The following is a 22015-nucleotide window of genomic DNA, read 5'->3' as shown; positions in this document are numbered from 1 at the left end:
CACACTGTCAAATTTCGCTTGCACCAACTTTACAGTAAAACTCCACATTTCATGCTCTGTACTTGTATTGTATTGTATTGTATTGTATTATTTTTTTATGTTTTTTATTGTATCTGCTGTAGAAAAAAAGTGTTGTTTAAAATTCGTTGTGATGATTGAGAAAACTTTCCTGTACCATGTTTTACAGTAAATTTCAATAGCAGCTCGTTATGTGCAGAGAGAGGCTGGGGTTTCCCATACGGTCTATTGATAGTAGGTGCACTGCAGAGCTCCAATCAGCACGACTGCTAACTCTGAGCATCTCCTTAATACTTTGTGTCCCCTCCTACTGTGTATAATCCACCCCTTTCTCTAATTTATTCCCCACATATAGGAAGTTCCCCTTTTCTATAGTAGTGTTTAATATTTTAGGCTTCTGTAAAGAAAACTCTCACTCTCGACTCACTCACAGGAGAGGTAAGACATGCGTCCGCTCTCCCCTTCTTAATATCACTGACTAGATCTTTGAACTCTAACTTTTAAAGCCATTGTCATTTTTTACTCTCTCCTGCCGTCTAGTGTTTTCTGCACAGCACTTTTATCTAACTTAAGTTGCAATGATAATATTAAGTCATATTTTAATTAAATATAATGAATATTAATAACTTGAAAAACAGAGCAATTGTCTGATAGATGATATATTCCTATACAGAGTAATATATTCAATGGAAGAAAATGTGTTAGCAGTGTTTATTTTTAGTTCAATTATTTTAAGTAGTAAAATGATGAATGTTGCATAATGGTATTTCTGATATTAAGTACAATACGCAAAAGATTTGCTGTATAAAGCATTCAAAATGCATATCAAGAGTTAAGTATTGTATTTCATTTATAGTTGATTTTTTTCAGATTCAGTCTTATGTTTTCATATAATGGATAGTAGTACACATTATGAATGCATTTCATTAAAGTTGTCTTTTTTAATTTACTAATTTAGAGTATATCAGCAGTGGCAGACTGGGCAGGGGAGCATCTGTTCCCCAGGCCGGTCCCATTGTGGGCTACCTAGGCTGGGTCACTGAGCCACTTGTCATTTTTTTCCCTTAAAAAGTTGAGTCTTGCACCCCGGGCTAAAATTTGCCAGCCCTCCCCTGTATAGCAGTCTATTTTATGATATGCCTGTGCACTGAATTGCTGTCACATGGCAATGTAACTAACACTTACCTTGCAGGATGTGACATGTAATGTGTACGCTAAGGTTCTCACTAGTCATTTATAAGTTACAGAGAGCTCCTATTATTCACTGGGGTTCTGCATACAAAATACACACTTTAGGTTGTATACAGGCAATATTGTAACAGGTAGTTATTTTTTTCAATTATACTACTGTAAACAGGATGAATATGTTCTATGATAACAATTTGTTAAACACTTCTCTTGCTTCATGAGCAGATACAAAGTAGAGGATGTAGTAGTGGTTGATAGTGTTTTACCAAAGTAAGAACTATAGTAGTAAAAGAAGATAGATTCAGCTCTGTGTAGAATGTTGTACAAGGCAGAAACTGATTGTCAGAAGAGAAAGACTCTCACTTGTTTTATCTGTCATGGCTTCATTAAGGCTTGTAGTCTCCCTAATTAGCAGTAAAGTATATGCCATGCTACCATCAATACTGTATAATGTTTCTAGGAGTGCTGTTGAAAAGAGAAAAACTTGGAGATCCGTGATATTTACTTATTTCCTTGAACAGAATAAGGAACGCGGTGAAACACTCAGTAAAGCACGAATAATTAAAATAATATTGATGCAATTTAAAAATCCTCCCACGCTCTTACAGTTCTTAAAAAATAATAAAATATTGAGGAATACAATGTCTGAGCCGGTGATAATAAGAAATTTGTGGGCTGGAGGGGAGGGGGGGGGGGGGGGGAACTCTATGAATGAATCATTATCTGTTACCTTTTAGTTTTCGGTGTAATCTGGACAAATTGTGAGACCAATAGATTCCCTGTATTATATATATTATAGAAATACATATATTGGACGTTCAGTGTAAATGATAATATCAGTCACAAAGCACAAATATCAGCAGTTTATTTTAACATTACTTAACGCAGTTATATTATAGTCCAAATAATGCAGAACTTATGTGCTATCTGTGGTCCCCACTAAGGGATGACCTGGAAATATCCAACTCTGTGAATGGCACAGAACAGCAGATTTTCAATGACACCTTTCAGGGTGGAGACATCATCAGATTATTATCATTTCTCTTTCATTCAGTTTAGAGAAAACATGAATGGTAGTTATATTATTTATAGTTTAAGTCTTAATTTGATTGTGTGTTATGAGCAAGGTGTAAATGTGTTTTTTGGGACAACTTTTGTAGAACAATTACATATATGTAAGTCGCACTCCATATGTTAATGGTGTGTATGTGTGTGTGCGTGTGTTTGTTGGGGATGGTGGTGAAATACCTTTGCGGTATTGTATGTTTATCATAGATACATCTCTTTCACAAGTAAGTGGTATTGGTTACCATATATATATATATATATATATACTGCTAGAGGAGGAGCCACTGATGTGCCCTGGATTCTGCTCTATTTCACATATGTATTGCACCAAGGACAGGTTATTAGCCAGTGTGATCGCTGTAATGATCATGGAAAAAGTGTACAATACAAAGCTATTATATGTTTAGGTGCACTTTTATTATTTCCATTATCAATTATTTGGATCAAAAATAGATATTTGGTATATGATTGTTCCGGGGGGTTTTCATATCTAGAAAAATAATGAATTATTTAAAATAATTATTTAATTAATTATTTTAAAATAATTAAAATAATTAATTGTACGATCAAGAAATTAAATAGTAGTCATTTTGTCCATGAATGTGCATTGATCCTTTCTTGCTCAAGGGCAGACTGAGAACCCACAATTCTCAATGCCATAGCTGATGGAAGTGAATGGAAGTGCAGTCCTTTAAAAAAACAACAAAGAAAACCAATTCCATTGATTATTTGCAAGGAGCGGATAGCATTGGGGGAACATTACAGCAACGAAAGGTGGGGGGGGGATAGCAATAGACAAAAGGTTTTGAATGCATAAATTAAAATGCATGATACACAAAGTACAAACTGAAACAGCCATGGGCAATATAAAACAAATCCTTTCCTAATATAGTTTTAAATATTAAAAATGACAAATATTAAATATAAAGTTAACAATTATATATAAAATAGAATGATTTAATAAGAAGGGAGGTAATGTTATGCTATTGTAATAAGAAAATAGGAGTCTCAAAATACTCAATCCAGGCAGAACAGGTATTGCTAAATTTATTTGGGTATTCATGCAAGATGCTCGTTATAGACTTCATTCAGAATACATGCCAAGTTTTAATCAATTTTTCCATTTGGCTATGAACAAACAATTAGCTGCACTTAAATTGTGTCTAATGAGGCTGTCCATATGTTTGGGTATATTTGGGATAGTGCGGTCACTTCATGAGCTCTACCGGTGTGCCACCCATGTGTTTTAGATGCAGTATGACAAGTTATGTCTAAGCACCTAGGACCTGCTATAGGGATAATTACTAATAACTGGATGCACGTGCTGTATATGACTGCAGCTGTGCAATACTGGTGATGACTACCGGAGCACACAACCACCATCCTGATGCCTCAATAAAAACACAACAGTTCTGTAACTGCAGAGATACAATTATAAATAACTGTTGTTACAGATCAGAAAATAGTCTGTTTGATTAGTTGTTACTATGATAAAGACTCTACCACTGCTAAAAGTACATTCTAACTAGATACTTCTGGATTCTATAGAGGTTATCCATTCATTGGTCAAAAAAGCAGTCACATGGCTCCACCCAGCCTAGGTGAATGAGCAGGGAAGTTTATAAAGGGAAGTAAGCATCCACAAGTATAAATGTAAGCTATAAAAATAAAAAGTAAACTGGTTCATAAGAGAGACTTAACTTCACCCTGCCGCAATTGTCATCACCTTCCTCCAATAATTTCCCATTTTGGCCCAATGTTTTGTTTTTTTACAGTGAATCTAAACAAGTAAAAAAAAATCATCTATACATGTGTCTGTCTCCATTCATCTTATTCAGAGTTGTGTGTGAAACTATTCCTCTTCACCACAGTACTTATGTATTAGTTATTGAGTATTTGGCAAACTATGTCTTTGCCATACAGATATGTGTTTTTGGGACTACTCTTCTTCACTAAAGTAATATGTGGCATTATTCTCCACAAAGTAGTGTGTTTGGCAGATTGAAATAAAAAGGTTGGATGAAGGAATCCTCAGAGAGTGTGTCTGTCATAAGCCTTCTTCACTAAAATAATGTACTCTAAAGATCTCCACCAAAATAATGTGCATGACACATGTATCTTCACCAAAACAATGTATGTACCACCAAACGTCTTCACCAAAATAATGTGCATGACACATATATCTTCACCAGAACAATGTGTGTAGCACCAAATATTTTCACCAAAATAATTTACATGACACCTACATTTTCACCAGAACAAAGCTTGGAGTACTGAACTTCTTCAGTAGAATAAGGTGTGTAGCACAAGACTTTTCCATGCTTCTTAGCCAAAACAAAGAGCTAGATTTACTAAACTATGAGTTTGAAAAAGTGGAGATGTTGTCTATAACAACCAATCAGATTCTAGCTGTCATTTATTTAGTACATTCTACAAGATGACAGCTAGAATCTGATAGCTTGCTATAGGCAACGTCTCCACTTTTTCAAACTCGCTGTTTAGTAAATCTAGCCCAAAGTGTGTAATAATAAACTTCCTTAAGAAAATAATGTGCATGGCACATAAAACAGAACCTCTGTAGACCAGAACGTCTGTTGGCAAATTATGTGCCATAATTCACAATCTTGAACATGGCCCCAGTCATTTTTAAAACAACTTATGGTCCAATGTATAAGAAAAAAATATGAAAACCTTTCTGTGCAGTTGTAGTGTACAAAAGAAATAATAAACATAATAATAGTAGGAACACCTACATTTTTGTGTTCTGCTTCAACTTCCTCTTTGATCTGCTATCTCGTTGTCTCTCCAATAGAAGTTTTTTTTTTAACTGAAAGACAAAAAAGATAATAAACAATATTTGTTATAGTAAGTTTTCAAAAAAAACAGTCCACAGGTTATGTAGGCAGCAAGAATTAGTGATTAAAAAAAGACTCAAAAGAGGTTATTCCACAATATAACTTGTGAATTCCAGAAGTGCACATGATATATAAATGCACTGTGTTTTCTCCCTTTGGTAATACATGTACATTCCACAAATATTGTGGAAAGCTTTAAAGAATAAACATTTCTGTTGGAAAGATGAGAAATAAACAGAAATAGGAAGTTCAAGCAGAACACATTAAAAATGTAAGTATCCCTATTATTATTATTTTTATTATTTCTTTATATACTGCAACAGCGCAGAAAGACTTTCATCTTTTTATACATTGCATATTGAAACTGATGCGGTTTCGAAGGTATTTTTAGCTGTAATTGGTGGAGCACGGATATAGTTTTCCTATACTTTAAATTAATAGATCTTATGGACCAATGTTTTTGTTTGTTTTTGGGTTTTTTACTGCTATATGTAAGTTTTCTTTTATTGTAGATAGTAGAGGTTCTGTACGCACCATTGCAGCAGCAGTGGTCTGTGAAGCATTGCCATACAGATAAACAAAATACGTTTCTCTAGTGTGCTCTAAATCTCTAGAGTAAAGAACAATGTTGATTTCTATCCACATTGGTAGATATATATTTAGTAAACGTGCCATCTGTTCAAGATATACTTTACATGGTGCTTATATTATTATTATTGTATATCATGCAGATGTGGTATTGACTGTGAGGTTATTTATTTTTGAACTACAACTCCAACAGTCTTCATAGTGCCGTTGTCAAAAATATGTCAGTGTTTTTGTTAATTTAGGTTTAGTTTGTCAGAAGAGACCAGGGTTTTAAAAGTGCACATTGTGCCAGCACACAGCGTAGGTAGCCATATTGTTGGCTGAACACATTTTTATTAGAATACAGCCTATTGAGACACTAATGACTAGTGATGCTACTGAGGCATGTGGTACTATAAATATTGGTTCCGCTCACAAAATGTCTAAGCAAAAAGATTAAAAAAAAAAAAAAAAGCGCATAGATATCACCTGCGAATGAACAACACACACCATCCAAAATGCCACAGGTTTTTTTTTTAAATTCTATAATAAATTTATTTCAAAAACAACAATCAAACATACGGATCATAAATACAATTACATAACCTCATAAAATAGAGAAAATGTACACTGAAAATAATATTGTTCAAGTTAAAAACATTCTTGCCTACCCTCCCAGAATTTCTGGGAGGCTCCTGCATTTCAGGGAGTCCTCCCGGCCTTCAGGAAGAGTAGACATCCTCCCAAAGCGTTGTGGGGGCGGGGCTCAGTGAGGGGAATTTGCTGTTAATTTGGCCATTATCTGGCAAGGGGCAGGGCCATGGTGCTGTAATGCAATCACCACACCTTCTAATACACCTGTCACATGACCTTCGGGATCTCCTGGAGGGGAGGTTCCAAAAGTCGCCAGGTATGGTTAAGATTTCGATGTTGCATACATCAAAACTCATTTAAACGTCTCAAAGTATATCTTCAGAGGATCAATAATAAAAATGTAATAAGTCTTATTATCGCATAAGTCTTTATATTTAAATTTAAATGTAACTTGCACAGTCAGTTGTTCACTACCTTATGCCTATTAACCACTATACGGAAACGATAATCCTCAAGCTCCGTGGTACATGCTTAGGCCACCTGTGGCAGTTCTTCTGTTCTTCTAGTGGTAATATAAGGTGATTTTGAGCACAGTCCTTCAAGAATGATTGTCAATAAAAGTATATTTGCAGGGGGGACTTTTACTGACATCTCCATTTCCCTCAGTTGGTCCATAGTGTTATACTTTCCGGCAGTCAGTGAGAGCTATAACAGTCTGCGAGACCTCTGATTTTTGCAATAATAAGAAACTTACATCCCCATAATTTGTAACATCAGCCAATCAGATACTCATTCATTAGTGACTCCTATCTTACACGTTTCTCCGCTGGATAATAGCCTGATTTAATCAGAGCTCACAAAACCGCTGCTTGCACTGTATGTACGTGATGAGTATAATTTACATACAAGGAGGCTTTGTTGCACAAGGGAACATCCTAACTGTGAGCTTGAATTAAAGTTAGGAGTAAGTCTGTGTGGTAGGGAATATAGATTGTTAGATCCACTGGAGCAGGGACTGATTTGAATGATAAAATATTCATTATAAAACACTGCATAATATGTAGACCCTGTATAAATAAATGTTAAATAAATAAATGTAGATGCTATATAAATAGCTGTTAAATAATAATAATCAAATTACTGATCAAATAATTGCTCAGGATAATGGGATGATAGAAAATATATTCACATGCAGTCAAGAAGGCTCATTTATTAACCACAATACGCAGAGGTGCAGTGGTTTAATTATGTGCAAATGCTCCTGTTCGTCCACCTAGCACATACATAGGTGGATGAACCTAAAACACTGAGTGAAATAATGTCAGGCATCCAATGTTTATAATGCCCCCGCTGTGCCCCCACACTGTGCGCCAGCCCTGACATGAAGGAGAAGCTGGCAGCAACATCATACATGTGAGGTTACTGCCTACTGCTCCTTCATGTCAGTGTTATGCTGGGAATGTGGCACTTGGCTCTGATGTCACACTCCCACTCCCAGGAGGAAAGGATGCTGTCCCCACCTCCTGCTTGCTAAGGAAAGCAGCGATGTAGAGCTCAACGTGAGGCCCCCGCATCCCACATGTGGAAGTTTATTTAGTAACACACAGCGGTACACTGGTGACATAGGATCACTTATTCCTATTAAAATGATGAAACACTCAAGTGTGAGTTAAATTGCATTTTGGCAATCATGTCTATGAGGGTTAGTCATTAACATTGCACAGAAGTGTAAACTGTAACTGTAGCAGTAGTAATGGTTTCCACTATTGTAGTATATCATTTCTGCTAAAAGTAAAAATCTACTTTTTGCTGTAGCATTCATAGTTTTCCTGTTTAATGGGAATAAGGAGTGCACTGCAAAAAGTAACATGGCTCAGCCTGACAATCACAGGCAATTTCATGTATTACTAATTTATATAGAAGCAACCTGTATCCTAACTATATATATATATATATATATATATATATATATATATATATATATATATATATATATTTCGTTCCTATAGCCTGCAAAATGTAAACTAAACTAAAGAGTGCATCCAGTGGGGTTATAATGACTTAGGGTTCTTAGGTTCTTTGTAACCCACCTCAATATAACACTACTGGGTGCATTGTTGTGTCCTCTCCAACCCTAGAAGCCATGGTATTGATTAGTTCTAACAAGATTAAAACATGCTATCTACAGGTTGAATTAATGGTCTGCGTGCATGGTTGGCCAATAGGGACAAACAAGATACTCTTTGTATACATACACCAAGTATGGGGGGTAGGTTTAACTCTTCACTATTCTACGGGATAAAACCAGTTACTGTATACTAGCTATGAGGCTTTGAATACCTTCTGTTATAAGAAGGGTCTTACTGCATTAAACCAAACCAAAAAAGGATTACTAGTTCTTAGCACCTGCAGTAAATTCCCTGACGACTCATTCTGTATCTTACACTCACATGATGTCTTCAGTTTCCAGTTACTGATCTGGTGACACATGAAGAAGAGCAGGCCACAGCCTGTTGTACATTAGTCACTACTCCTGGGGACTGGAAGCCATGACCCCTGTATGCATAGATATTTTGTGTCATTTAATTTAACTAAATTAGCCTTGATTGGGGCTTAGCAAATGCTTCCAGAAATAATTATCCCAGATAACCTAAGAGATTCATTTGGGCTAACTAGTACTCTACATCTAAGTTGATTTATTTTGCGATAATTAGTATTGAGTCTACGATTTAAAATATGGTCTTAAAATATCTATGAACTCTTTTATATATATATATATATATATATATATATATATAGTGTGTTCCCATCCAGTGTTCCCTCTAAGCTGAGCAATCTGGAAATGATAGAGTTAAGCCTGTACCTTACTAGGAAACATCCTGCAGATTGTGAATGCAAACCTTTCGGGTGGAGCCCTCATTGGAGTGACCTTTTAACACCTTCCTTTCCAGATTGCTCAGTTTAGAGGGAACACTGCTCCCATCTGTCCCAGTTTATCCAGGACAAGCTGAGTCTTTTCCGCTCTCTGCACATTTAACCCAAAATAAAGATTTATCTAAAATTCAGTATACTGATGCATTTAGATAGGCAATATTAGTAGGGACAAGAACCAATAATTATCATCTAGGAAAATATTTTTCTTTAGGTGCTCTCTCCACCAAGCAGGAGCCCTGGGGACTGCTTCATGCAGCTGTTTTTCCAGGCTCTCCAATTCTCTCACAGCCCTGGCCAAAATCCAGGGATGGGGTGGGGGACAGTAAGTGGAGGACTGATCTGGTGATTGGTCCTCCTGTTCCAACTCCAAGTGTTTCTGTTTATACTAGTAACGACGCTGTATAGCAATATGTGGTGTTTTTTGGGCTTCTTTAAGTAGAACATGCAGACAATTAGCTGCCCCCAAGACTCTGGGTAGCGGAGGAGGACACCTTGTGATGGTAGTGCAGCTTCACGTGCTAGCAATTATAGACTGAGCAAAGTTCATATCACAAGGGTGTCCAAGATTTCTGTTTTAAAATTATGGGAGCCCTAGTCATATATCTATAATAGGGAATTCTCTTCATCACTTATAATGATGTGTGATACATTTTAAGGATTGTAGTTTTAATCTTGGAGTTCTGTGTTTTATGTAAAACATTGGGCCAGTGGCCTCCTCTCTGTTTATAGTCATGGAAATCCACTGTGACCTTCAATATACCTAACGATAGGCAAATATCATAGATAATGGCATACATTGCAATCCAGTCTGATTTGTGAGCAGTTTGGTTACAAACGTGGAGGATAACTTACACAGGTCTGGTAACAATACAGCAATATAAGAGAGCCTCTATTGCTATTGCTTATGGATTATAACACTTTCCCAATCTGTCTCTTATCCTTTTCATCCCAGTGCAGTGAAAAAGGAGGGTACATTTGGTATGAACCAGGACAGAGGGTGTGGAATGACACCGATTAGCTGTGGAAATGGAAAACTGAGGCAGTGGCTGATAGACCAGATTGACAGTGGAAAGTATCCTGGCTTGGTGTGGGAGAATGAAGACAGGACCATCTTTCGTATACCGTGGAAACATGCAGGGAAACAAGATTACAACAGAGACGAAGACGCAGCCCTCTTTAAGGTAACATTTCTATCCCCTCAAAACCAAAATTAGATATTTACAGCAAATGCTATATATGTGTACCCACATGGTAATGACTAACTTCTGCCATATGATGCACATGCTTATGAACTGATCATCTATCCAGTTTTCTTGTTAAATGATTTGCATAATTGTAAATTCCCTTTTAATAGCATATTTCCCTGCATACCCTCACATGTAATCTGAAATTTTAAAGTTAAATAAATAATCTTAACTTCAATGGTAATCTGTCCGACAGTATGCAAAATGATGAGGAGCATGGTATGAGTCATATGTCTGTATGCAAGAGTGTATGTTTCAGGTTATCTCTTTTATGTTGTCTTATTTTAATCATATATATTTGGGTTAAAATAACTATTCTGGGGATGGATTGATGGGAGATCACTGGAAGTGAACAGTATTCCTGAAATGGGGATGAATTTAAGATATTTTGGAAATGATGGAGTCTGCAAAAATCTTGTTTTTTTTTTTTTTAAGAGTGAGATGTTCTATAAGATATATACTTATGTATAGGCAGAGGTAATTATAGAATATCATTCATGTTAGAGGCCTTAGTTCTGTATTATCATTTTATTTATAAAGTGCCAGTATGGAAAATTTAAATTAATGGCATTTGATAGTTTTACAATCAAAGCAGTAGTAGAAGTGGCGGTATGACATACCACCGAATACCGGACTACTTCGACCACTGGTGGCATTGATATATTAGATAGTAAGAGCTATTTAATATATCGGTGCCACTAATGTTTAGTGGCAGTGTAAATTGTTTGACTGTGGTACCCACTAACCTGTGCATATGGCCTTCGTAAACTGCTTTCAACAATAAAATGCCACTAATGTTGTGTGTGGACCTGGGCACATTATGAAGCTCTTTACACTACATTTCCAATTGTTAATGATGTTGTTTGAGAAGCCAAACAATAGTGCTAACTCGCTAAGCTGATTAATCAGTTTACAATGTACAGTAAGCATACAAAAAACATTTGCTTAAAACAACTGCATTTTGTTGTTAGCACCATGATGACACAGTGGTTATTAGTGCAGCCTCACACATCAATGGAGCCTGGGGTTGGACTCCAACTCTATGCAGTATGTATGTACTTCACATGCATGCTTGTTGCTATGGTTTCCTCTGATTTTCTCCTATGATCTATATTTGACCCTGGAATGTGTTTGTGTGGTAGGATAACTCAGATTGTTTTTCCACTTACACTTATTTGACGTGGTACACTGAAGCACTGTGCCATGGGCATAAATGAGAAATTTTTAAAACCCACTATGGCAGAGTGGGAGAGGCTGGTATGCCTGAATAGAGTTCTCTAATTGTGTTAGAAATAAGCCTGCACAGAAAACGGAAGCACAATATAGAATAATGTAGCTCATAATGCGCTACAATCATTAATCAGCGAAAAACATCTATTTGTGTGTCATATGTGATTTTGCTTCTATGTGGTCTATTGATTCTGATTTCATTTTCATATGATTTTACTTTTGATAATAAATTGAAGCACTTTTTGCTTTTGTACCTGTCTTGCTCCACCCACCAGCTCCATAGCTGCACCAATCATGGTATATATTTGTTCTTGAAACATGTAAGGCACCATGATATATATTTGTTCTTCCAGCATATGTGTCACCATGATATATATTTGTTCTTCCAACATATGAGACGCCATGGTATATATTTCTTCTTCTAACATATGAGGCGCCATGGTATATATTTGTTCTTCTAACATATGAGGTTCCATGGTATATGTTCATTCATGAAATATGCGTTGAACCATGGTATACGTTTATTGTTCTAATATGTGGGTCACCATAGTATATGTTTATTATTTTATGGCTCTTGTGTGCAGAGCGAGGAAGGTATGAACTCCAGCCTAAATTATTAAGATTTTTTTTAATGTACAAGTGTACCTCCCTAGTGTGTCTCTCTCTCTCTGTCACTCTTTTCCTCTAAATTGTTTGGGAATAATGTATAGATCTGTATGTGCATACTTCTCCATCAGAGGAATATAATGGTTTGAAAGTTTCTGTTTGTCTGTTACATTTATAGTAGTAATGGCACTGTGCTGTGTGTGGCTCTATCAGCTGTGTGTAGCAATCTGTGTTTTCGCAATAATTTTATCCAAACGTCTGCCATGCGTATGTCATGATTGCATAAAAAAGTGTGTCTATTTGTAACAAATATTGAGTGTCCCTTTTTGATCATTTGACATGTTGGCACACACAGGTAACAGGTTACAGAGACATTCAGGGCTAGATTTACTAAGCTGCGGGTTTGAAAAAGTGGGGATGTTGCCTATAGCAACCAATCAGATTCTAGCTGTCATTTTGTAGAAAGCACTAAATAAATGAAAGCTAGAATCTGATTGGTTGCTATATGGAACATCTCCACTTTTTCAAACCCGCAGCTTAGTAAATCTAGCTCTCAGTCTCTGTAACAAATAACACACATGTAGCTAATTGACTTATAACTTTTCTTACCGCTGTCTGGTTCGGTTATATAGATGTTTTTATATCCTAAAAATATAGCTCACTCCAATGACATAATATAGAATTTGAAAATACATAAACTCTGTCCTGTTTATAACATAACCATTTTCTAATTGACATATGATTACAATGAAGAAGATAAGTAAACTGTTCAGCCAATCAAGAACTTGGTGCATACATACCTTTTATTTTCACATACACAATTGATCATTTTATAATAGCCCAAACTGTCAATTTCTATTTTTCATGTTTGCGTTTTACTGCTTGTGGCTTTGAATTATATATTTGAATAACTTTGCTGCAAATTGTACGTTGATGTCTCTGTAAATATAAATGGACACATTTGAGAGCCAGTCTGCTGTTTTTGCACTAATCATAACCATCTTTAAATGGACATTTTAATTGTCTGAATTTATTCTTGTTAACTTATAGATGATTAGAGATGAGCAAAATTGCTGCAAAAGTCTAGTTATGTTGCATAACACGTTCTGGCGCCACAACCATAGAGTTCCGCCTTTTTGGAATGCCATTGCGGACTGTATTTGTAGATTCGCACTTTGCGGAATTGGTAGCCTATGAATAGATCTGGGATGACGCTGGTCAATTCATCCTGCTGTACAGTTGTGATAGGACTTAGTATACTTAACACCAAATTTTGTTGGCAAAACATGAAAAATTCACCGCCGGGAGTGAATATTTCGCTCAACTCTAATCTCTATAAATAACCAACAGGTATCACTATTTATAATACCACTAATAATAATAGTGTCTGTAAAAATACCACTAGTGTTCCGAATATTTCCAGAGTAGAATATCATGTTGTGTAGCCCCAGTATGTATGAATTGCTAACAATTCTAATGTATTTTTCTCTTGTATTTTAGAAATAATCATAACACATAACACCGTATAGATGAAATAGATGAAGGCATCAAACTCCCCCTAAAACACGTAATATATCTTTATTGTAAAACAAAAAAAGAAACCTTATTTTCTTTCCACCTCCCACACTTACTGATTTAGCACCGATTGTCCTTATAATGAGAACTTTTTAGTGACTCATTTACCAGCAGTTGTCTCCTTTTCTAGGTAGTATAAGCATGAGGCTTTATATTGGAATATTCAGCTCATTTATCAGATACAGGAGAGACTAGAATGTGGTGTTTCTTCCTGTGAGCTGTGTCTCTTGCCACTTGAAACCCACCTTTACTGAAGAAATACATGATAAATAACCCTTCATTTGTAAGGGTATGAAAGCATCATTTTTAGCACTATAACATAATACTGAGAATGACTTTGCAGACAGACATATCAAACATTGAAACATTTACAAGAGGTTATTCAGTGTCTGGGAAATGATGCTGTAGCAAGTTAAAATAGCATGTTAAGTCTGAAATATTTTAATGGAATAACAAAAATCTGCAATAGATTACTTCTAATAATGCAGTTTATTTACACGTCTAAGTCCATTGCTTTTTTTTGTCATAGAACTCACAGAACTGAGTTCCAGCATCTTTTTTCGATGGATTTTCGAAGTTTTAAAAGTAACCTTTGAACATTTGATGTTTGGTCCACGTGGACTAGAATCGCCCTGTTGAACGTAGCAGGTCGGCGGCAAAATCATTAAAACGGTGCATGCTGGATGCTTGTATGTCGAGTCCAATGCATGCATACTTGTGATGGCACTGCTCGGCTTGTGGCACTCCTCAGCTTGTGATTGGTTGTGTGGGCACGCGCTTAGTGCTTACTGCCTTACACAACTGACGTGTGTGGGTGTGTGTACAGTGACTGATTATGTGATGTGAGTTCCGCCACCTTTTTTCTTACAAAAAAGCACTAAGTCATTAACCCAGGATACCGTACAGACAAGAGCAGAAATATATCGCCATTCGGTAGACCATTTTATAAGTAAACATAACTTTTCCATAGTATACACCGGCTATTGATGTGCAGTTTGGCCGTTTTCAACCTGTTTGACAAAGAACTGTTCTTTTTGTGGGTCCAGTGTCATCACTAATCATAGTCAAAATTCTATAACGACCAATGGAATTTTTATCTGTAATAGACTGCTAAATTCCCATTTTACGCATCTCAAGGAACCAGGAAAATTTGGTGTAAATTCTGGGAAAGTATAAAAAAAAAACTAAATTTCAAGTATAATGCGTAAAAAAACATGAGGCAATTTTCAGTAGATTACAATAGTTTAGATTAATTTTGATTAACATTTTCTTCTAACATGGAAAATATCTACATATGGAGAAGTTTTTGTGAAAAAAAGTATGTGCAGATGGCTAATTATTGTCCAATTTATTCAATTCAAATTAGGGACCAGAAAGCTTATTGAAATTACAATTTAGTCAGCAAAATGATGCCTTGGAATTTGGTAAAAAATATCCTAAATTGGGCATCAGTCCTCTGATTATAATATGTGATAAATGTGATTATAATATGTGATGGACCTGTGACCTTGTACTTTATAATGTCAGGGATCTTGTCAATGACTTCTAATAACTGTATACAGATGTTGCAAACCTTAAATTGTCATTTGCATGTGATATGTAAAATGTTAATTGAAGGTTTGCTACATGGTAATACACATCAGTGGGTACGTTATCCAATATATATTGGGGTTCAATATTTCATAACAAAAATAAGTGTCATAATTTATATAGTAACTGAGTTGGTGGTTTGGGGTAGAGAAGTAAAAAGTAGAAGAGAGAGTAGAGACTAAGGCAGGGAGAGGAAATTTGGGTCAGGATTAGAGATACCACAGACATATATGTATTTATTATATGAATTAGTTTAACCTTCTGTCAGTTTCTAGGTGATTAATCATTACCCACTAGTTCCGCACTGCATGAAACTATTCAGTCCTTATTTATCCAGTACACTTCCAGCCACAAGGAAATATAAACCTATTCATTGTTAGTTTAATTTAGTGCACTAATCCCATCACGACCTTACACCAACCAGGACCATATATTGCCACTTGTACACAGATTCTACAAGCTGTACAATAACTTAAGATGCAGCTGTATAATTATACAGCAAACATAATTACATGGACACCATACAAGCAAAAATTAATATATGTAACTTTATTCACTTTAAACACTGGTTCTATAAAAAGTTATATGCATGAACTTACCTTCATAGAGAGGGATTTTTAACAATAGACTTCACACATTAGTTGGACAGTATTCTCACATCACTATTTTATACTCCTCCTATTATCTCTGTCAGTCTGTGGCTTCCCTCTTGCCTCCACCCCCCTCCTCACATTATAACAGTATCCATGTTTCAGGTAGCCCTGGCCTCATATAACGCAAGTGGAGAGTTCTCCGCTTCCCGCAACATAAGTACACTTATCTCCCACTGCTGTGAACATTCAGGTGATATGATTGGATACAGGTTCTAAAATCACCGCCCACTTAAAAATTGGGTGCAAGCCAATCAGGGGCAGATGAAGAATGATTATAGCAGGTGCTTTGGCCTTCATCAAAGGCAACTAAACATATTAAAAAGATTATGTGTTACAGTAAAGAGATAAAGTGGAGAAGGAAGGTTGTAGAGAGACATGATCCGCCATTTTAAGTAAAATAGTGGTTTATCAAGATTATTAATAGAGAGTTTGTTTTATGGAATGCTGGTTCCATAAAACAGACGTGTAACAGACAGATATGACATTAAAGAGCCAATGTTCAGGAGAATGAAATGGAAGTACAAAGGGACTTCAGCAGCTATTTTGTCTTCTAAAGCGCTTTTTTATGTTCCTGATAAAGCACTATAATGTGCAAAGTGGTTGCTGACTCCTCTACACTTCATCTCCCTTCCCTGCACTTCTACTCTTCTGACTCTTTGTTTGGCTTCTTCTACCTGTGTATTTAAAAATGAATAAAGATAAAAGTTTAAATTTTCTTGTGTATGGTTTCAAGACCAATCTGTGAACATGAATTTTTTTATGGTTTGTTTTTGAGTAACACTTTAGTCTACTGCTCCAAATACTGATTTGACACATTAGCAATTCTATCATATTCAACAAATAATTGCAACTATTTCACTAAACAGTTGTATTGTTATTGCTCCGTAATGATTGCTGTCTTAGGGGCATATTCAATTGTTGGCGGAAACCTTAAAACTATTACCCTTATTACTGTAATAGTGCGCGTAAATACCGTTATTACGGTAGTTTTCTCGCTGGATTTCAGCTCGCAGCTCCCTGAGCCACAAACTGAAATCCGCTGAAATCCAGCTTACTATTACCGTAATAACGGTAATAGTTTTAACGCTGCGGGGATTCGGAACAATTGAATATGCCCCTTAGTGTCGTATCATCTGTGTCTTTATATTAGAAAGTGACTTCTGAGATCACAGTGCATATTTATCATACTACACAGGCTTGGGCACTTTTTAAAGGCAAATACAGAGAAGGCTTTGACAAGCCAGACCCTCCCACGTGGAAGACAAGACTGCGCTGTGCTCTCAACAAGAGTAACGACTTTGAAGAACTAGTTGAGAGGAGTCAGCTGGATATATCAGACCCATATAAGGTGTACAAAATCGTTCCAGAGGGTTTAAAGAAAGGTAGGACATCCTTCTTCCTATATGTTCCTCTTTCATACTTGGTCATCGCAAAGACAACACTGTCTGATTGCAATGATGATTTTATTAATAGCAGTCTCAGCAAACCATGGAAGAAATGGGAAATGTTTTAAGGGTTATAGGCTGAATATTTGTTACTATTATGACATATATCTGTGTTGTGTTTTTACCAAGAGTAGCCATAGTTATAACAAGTTCATCAAATTCTACTCAGTTACCAGCAGTCAGACCCATATTATTGTCATCCTCTTGTTGCTTCCTGCCTCTTATTATAAGTCTTCTGTTAGAGCCTCAATTAAAATCAATACACAAACACCAATAATGGTCTAGCTATTATTTAGCCTTTCAGCAATAAATGACAAAATTCTTGATGGAAATCAATCTGAAGCGCAAGTTTGATTAGGCTCCCCGTTCTAACCAAATATAGTCACATTCTGAAATACAGGCAATTTAATGTCTGATTCAATTTCTATTGAAACACCATGGGCTATATTTACTAAACTGCGGGTTTCAAAAGTGGGGATGTTGCCTATAGCAACCAATCAGAGCTGTCGGTTGGTAGATTGTACTAAATAAATGATAACTAGATAACTAGAATCTGATTGGTTGCTATAGGCCACATCTCCACTTTTTCAAACCCTCAGTTTAGTAAATATAGCTCAAAGACAGCTAAAGTGTGGCATGTTTTAAACAACCAAATACTGGCGCTTCTGATATCATTAGTTCGTGGAAACCAGAGCAACATAATAAAAAGAATAAATAAATAAAAGGAAGTGAATAAGGAAACACCATTGTATGCTTTGTGATAATTTATAAAATAGACTTACATTTACACATTGAAACATTACCAAGAAAAAGTAACATTTTCCATACATGCCAAAAAGGTACCCCTATAGATTATGATTCCTCTTACAGGATCTATGTATCCCTAATCAGGTCTGTAAAAATCTTCTACAGTACAGTGGAGGGTGGTTCCAGGTTATTCCAGTCCTTGTATCATAGCAAGCTGTGATGTAGGCCTACATAAGATGTTTGAAGTTGGCCATTAGTATTTTAGAATACAATTTAGCCACCCAGGCACATATTCAACTTGATTCACAATAGGTGTTTGCAAATCCAAAAATAATAAGATGAATGATCTAATACAAATCATGACAAATGTGTTAATCGTTATCATTGTAACAGGGGTTCCATCTGTATTATGTGAAAGGGAATTTCCTTACATTTATAACTACATGCATAGCGTTTCAGTTCTGGGCATGAACACAATTCACTTGGTGCTGCTTTTGCTTTCATAACTTAACCCAAAAGGTCAATGTATCATTAGATGGCAGCACTGAAGATATTTTCATGTTTTTGCCTGTTCTGATTCATTCTCATTATGAGAGCTGCTTACAATAAGTATTGCCATCTAATAGGGGGATGAAATCTACCTAAAATAAATAGGATATATGTTTTTACTTTCCTTCTTCATAGATTGTTTCTGCACTTGCTTGTGTGTAAGAGGACTAAAAGTGGTCTACAGATGTTATTCTATAGTGCTTTGTTAATACAATTGTTATCTATGAAATCTTACAGGAATAAAGCAGCTTGGCTCAGAAGACACCCAGCTAATTGTGAACCATCCGTTTGCTGTACCTCAAGCTTACACTTCTTTACAGCCACATTCTCAGGTACATTGCACAACGAGGTGTGAAATAAAAAAAACATTTAGCCTATAAAACCCATCATGATGATTAACTTATGAATACATATTGTGACATTAATGAATGTGTTAGTGCAAAGGGCAATGTGTAGTTTTGCTTACCACTGTGATTCAAGCAGACCAATGGCTGAAAATGATTGACAAAAATACAATAGGCTCCTTGGGAAATAATGGACCCCAGGCTTGTTGATGCAGACATTGTAAAACAGGTAAATCATGGACATGACCTTTGACCTTGCCAGAACAGAGTGTTAGGAGTGCATTCATTAACTGGCCTCAAAGCTTCTACGCATCATAGCATACTGTGTTGTATTTTTCCAAGCTTCACCACATCTGAATGCTGTAAGCAATGCCAATATTCAAGCAATACCTTTCCCTTGTCTCCTTACACTATCTGGGCAGCACAGTGGCCTAGTGGTTAGCACTTCTGCCTCGCAGCACTGGGGTCATGAGTTTGATTCCCGACCATGGCCTTATCTGTGTGGAATTTGTATGTTCTCCCTGTGTTTGCGTGGGTTTCCTCCGGGTGCTCCGGTTTCCTCCCACACTCCAAAAACATACTGGTAGGTTAATTGGCTGATATCAAAATTGACCCTAGTCTCTGTCTGTCTGTCTGTCTCCCTGCCTGTCTATGTCTGTGTGTGAGTGTGTGTCTATATTAGGGAATTTAGACTGTAAGCTCCAATGGGTGTGAATGAGTTCTCTGTACAGTGCTGCGGAATTAGTGGCGCTATATAAGTAACTGATGATGATGATCTGGAAATGTTACACACGTTATGAGTCCCCATGCTCTGTTCATGGAATTGAGTTCTTGTCACCAAGACTGTACTCAAAGTAAGAGGTTAGGCAGTTCCAAGCATACTCAGAAATGCACTAAATGTCTGTGCAACTCCAATTGATTCTCCAGTGTCCATTGTCTCTTGGTACTCTGCCTAATTTATCTCTCGATATTAGCACTGTTTCCAGCTCTCCACATAGCAGCCCTCTGGTCCGCTACCTACAAACCTCTCTCATTGAACTTGAATTTGGATTTGAATTGGACATTGCTCACTCTCCTCTTATCTTATTGGGCCTCAGTAAAGGATAAATAGTTCAGACCATCAGCTAGATCAAATTTCACTCTATGCATTCAAGCTCACAGTGGGATTGGCTGGGCTTTATTTAAATCCTCTAATCCCACCAATAGGTCCTGAATCCCCCTCTGCAGGCAATACTCTGCGATAACCCCATAATGAGTGCATCTCACTGACAACGCTAAGTATAAAGGAACGTTACAAATATTTGAAAGCAAATAAAAAAAATGCATATCATGCTATATTGCATTTGCATCTTGTTTCAATGTGCCAGGAAGGCCAGTGTAATAAATTGTGTTACATACTATGATATGCTTGGATTTGCTCCTTTAATTTGCTAATTTTGTTCAGACAATAAAAGAATCTCAGTGGTGCTTACAAATATCAGTAAGGTTCTCTGGAAGTTAGTTTGGTGGTAAATATACTCCAGGTCCTTATTGTATACAAATACACCATTTTTACACCATTCTATTACTATTTTTGTACCATGGTAAACTGGATTTGGAAATGTTTTCAGAATATCGAGTAATTTTGCAGCTATTTTACAACCAATATTTTGTTCCTTTCTCCCTTGGAAAAGAGAACCCTTGGAGTGACCAGTTTCTGTTTCTATGGTTACATATTTCTCCAATTGTTCACAATTTCGCATCCACAACAGTAGATCAGTATAACAGCTCCTGCTACAGCCTAGCTCATGTGCTGTGTGCAGAGAATACTAAATGTTGCATCTTCCCCTCTTACAGGTGCCTCACTTTATGGTGTCTCATGAAAGGAGCTGGAGAGACTATGCACCAGAACAACCACATCCTGAGCTTCCTTACCAGTGTGCAAGTGTCCCCTTTGCAGCACGCAGTCACCTATGGCAAAACACTTCCTGTGATAACAGTAAGCGCTTCACTTCTACTTATTTCTTCTTTGCTTATGTTGATCAGAGCAAATCAATTGAAGCAGAACCACTTGTTAATAACAGTTCACTAGAAGTTGCTGGTTCCCTCAGTGTAGATCTCGAAATTACATATTTTGAATGAGTAACCTGAATTGAACACCTCATACTGTATACAGTACACCGTGCTTGATGACAGTGATCCCCTCTTGTGACTGCAACCTGAGGATCTAAGGTTGACATAGAAGAAATCAATTAGTGATATGAACAAGGATACAAGAGCTGAATATGTACACAGTAAATTATAGGTGAGGTCAACAATAACAACAATAATTAAAGCAAATATAAATATTTGCAAATGAATAAATAAATCACTATCCGCTTGATCAGAACGTAATATATTAGCATATGATACACTCTAAGTGACAAAAACATTGTATGTATTTGATTCAACAATATAATTAACACATATAATTAGTTCCAACCACCACAATATAAAAACACATTGTAACACACAGTGTTACAATATTCATATGACTTAATTGTTCAAAATATCCAACTATCGGTTTTAAAAAACAGTGCATAGCTTACTGAAAAGGGATAGTCCGATTTATACACAATGTTTAAAATATATTTGTGGACTAACATGAAATCAGGGGATTGTCATTCAATGATAATGCTGATAAGAGTTTAATAAACAATTTACGACAGTCTTGGAAATAAGCCCCTAAACCATACTTGCCAACTTATGGCAAGTATGATCCGGGAGCCTGCTGAGGAAGGTGGATGTGCAGGGGGCAAGGCTCCAAAAATGGCGCGTTTTGCGTCATTT

The 22015-nt window shown here is 36.4% G+C and overlaps 1 protein-coding gene across 1 annotated transcript in view; it reads left to right on the top strand.

The window, feature by feature from the left end:
* Nucleotides 1–384: 384 nt before the first annotated feature.
* IRF4 (interferon regulatory factor 4) overlaps nucleotides 385–22015 on the top strand; it is a 38153-nt gene continuing 16522 nt past the window's right edge. Inside the window, exons 1-5 of the mRNA XM_075212989.1 lie at nucleotides 385–456; nucleotides 10177–10405; nucleotides 17318–17504; nucleotides 19101–19195; nucleotides 21044–21185. Of these exons, the coding sequence (XP_075069090.1) occupies nucleotides 10205–10405; nucleotides 17318–17504; nucleotides 19101–19195; nucleotides 21044–21185 (625 nt within the window). The 5' untranslated portion in view covers nucleotides 385–456; nucleotides 10177–10204. The remainder of the gene's footprint in view (nucleotides 457–10176; nucleotides 10406–17317; nucleotides 17505–19100; nucleotides 19196–21043; nucleotides 21186–22015) is intronic.

Source organism: Mixophyes fleayi, chromosome 5, assembly GCF_038048845.1.
Source record: "Mixophyes fleayi isolate aMixFle1 chromosome 5, aMixFle1.hap1, whole genome shotgun sequence".
NCBI classification, from domain to species: Eukaryota; Metazoa; Chordata; class Amphibia; order Anura; family Limnodynastidae; genus Mixophyes; species Mixophyes fleayi.
The sequence above is the reverse complement of the archived record's forward strand: the minus strand, read 5'-3'. Positions and strand labels throughout refer to the sequence as shown.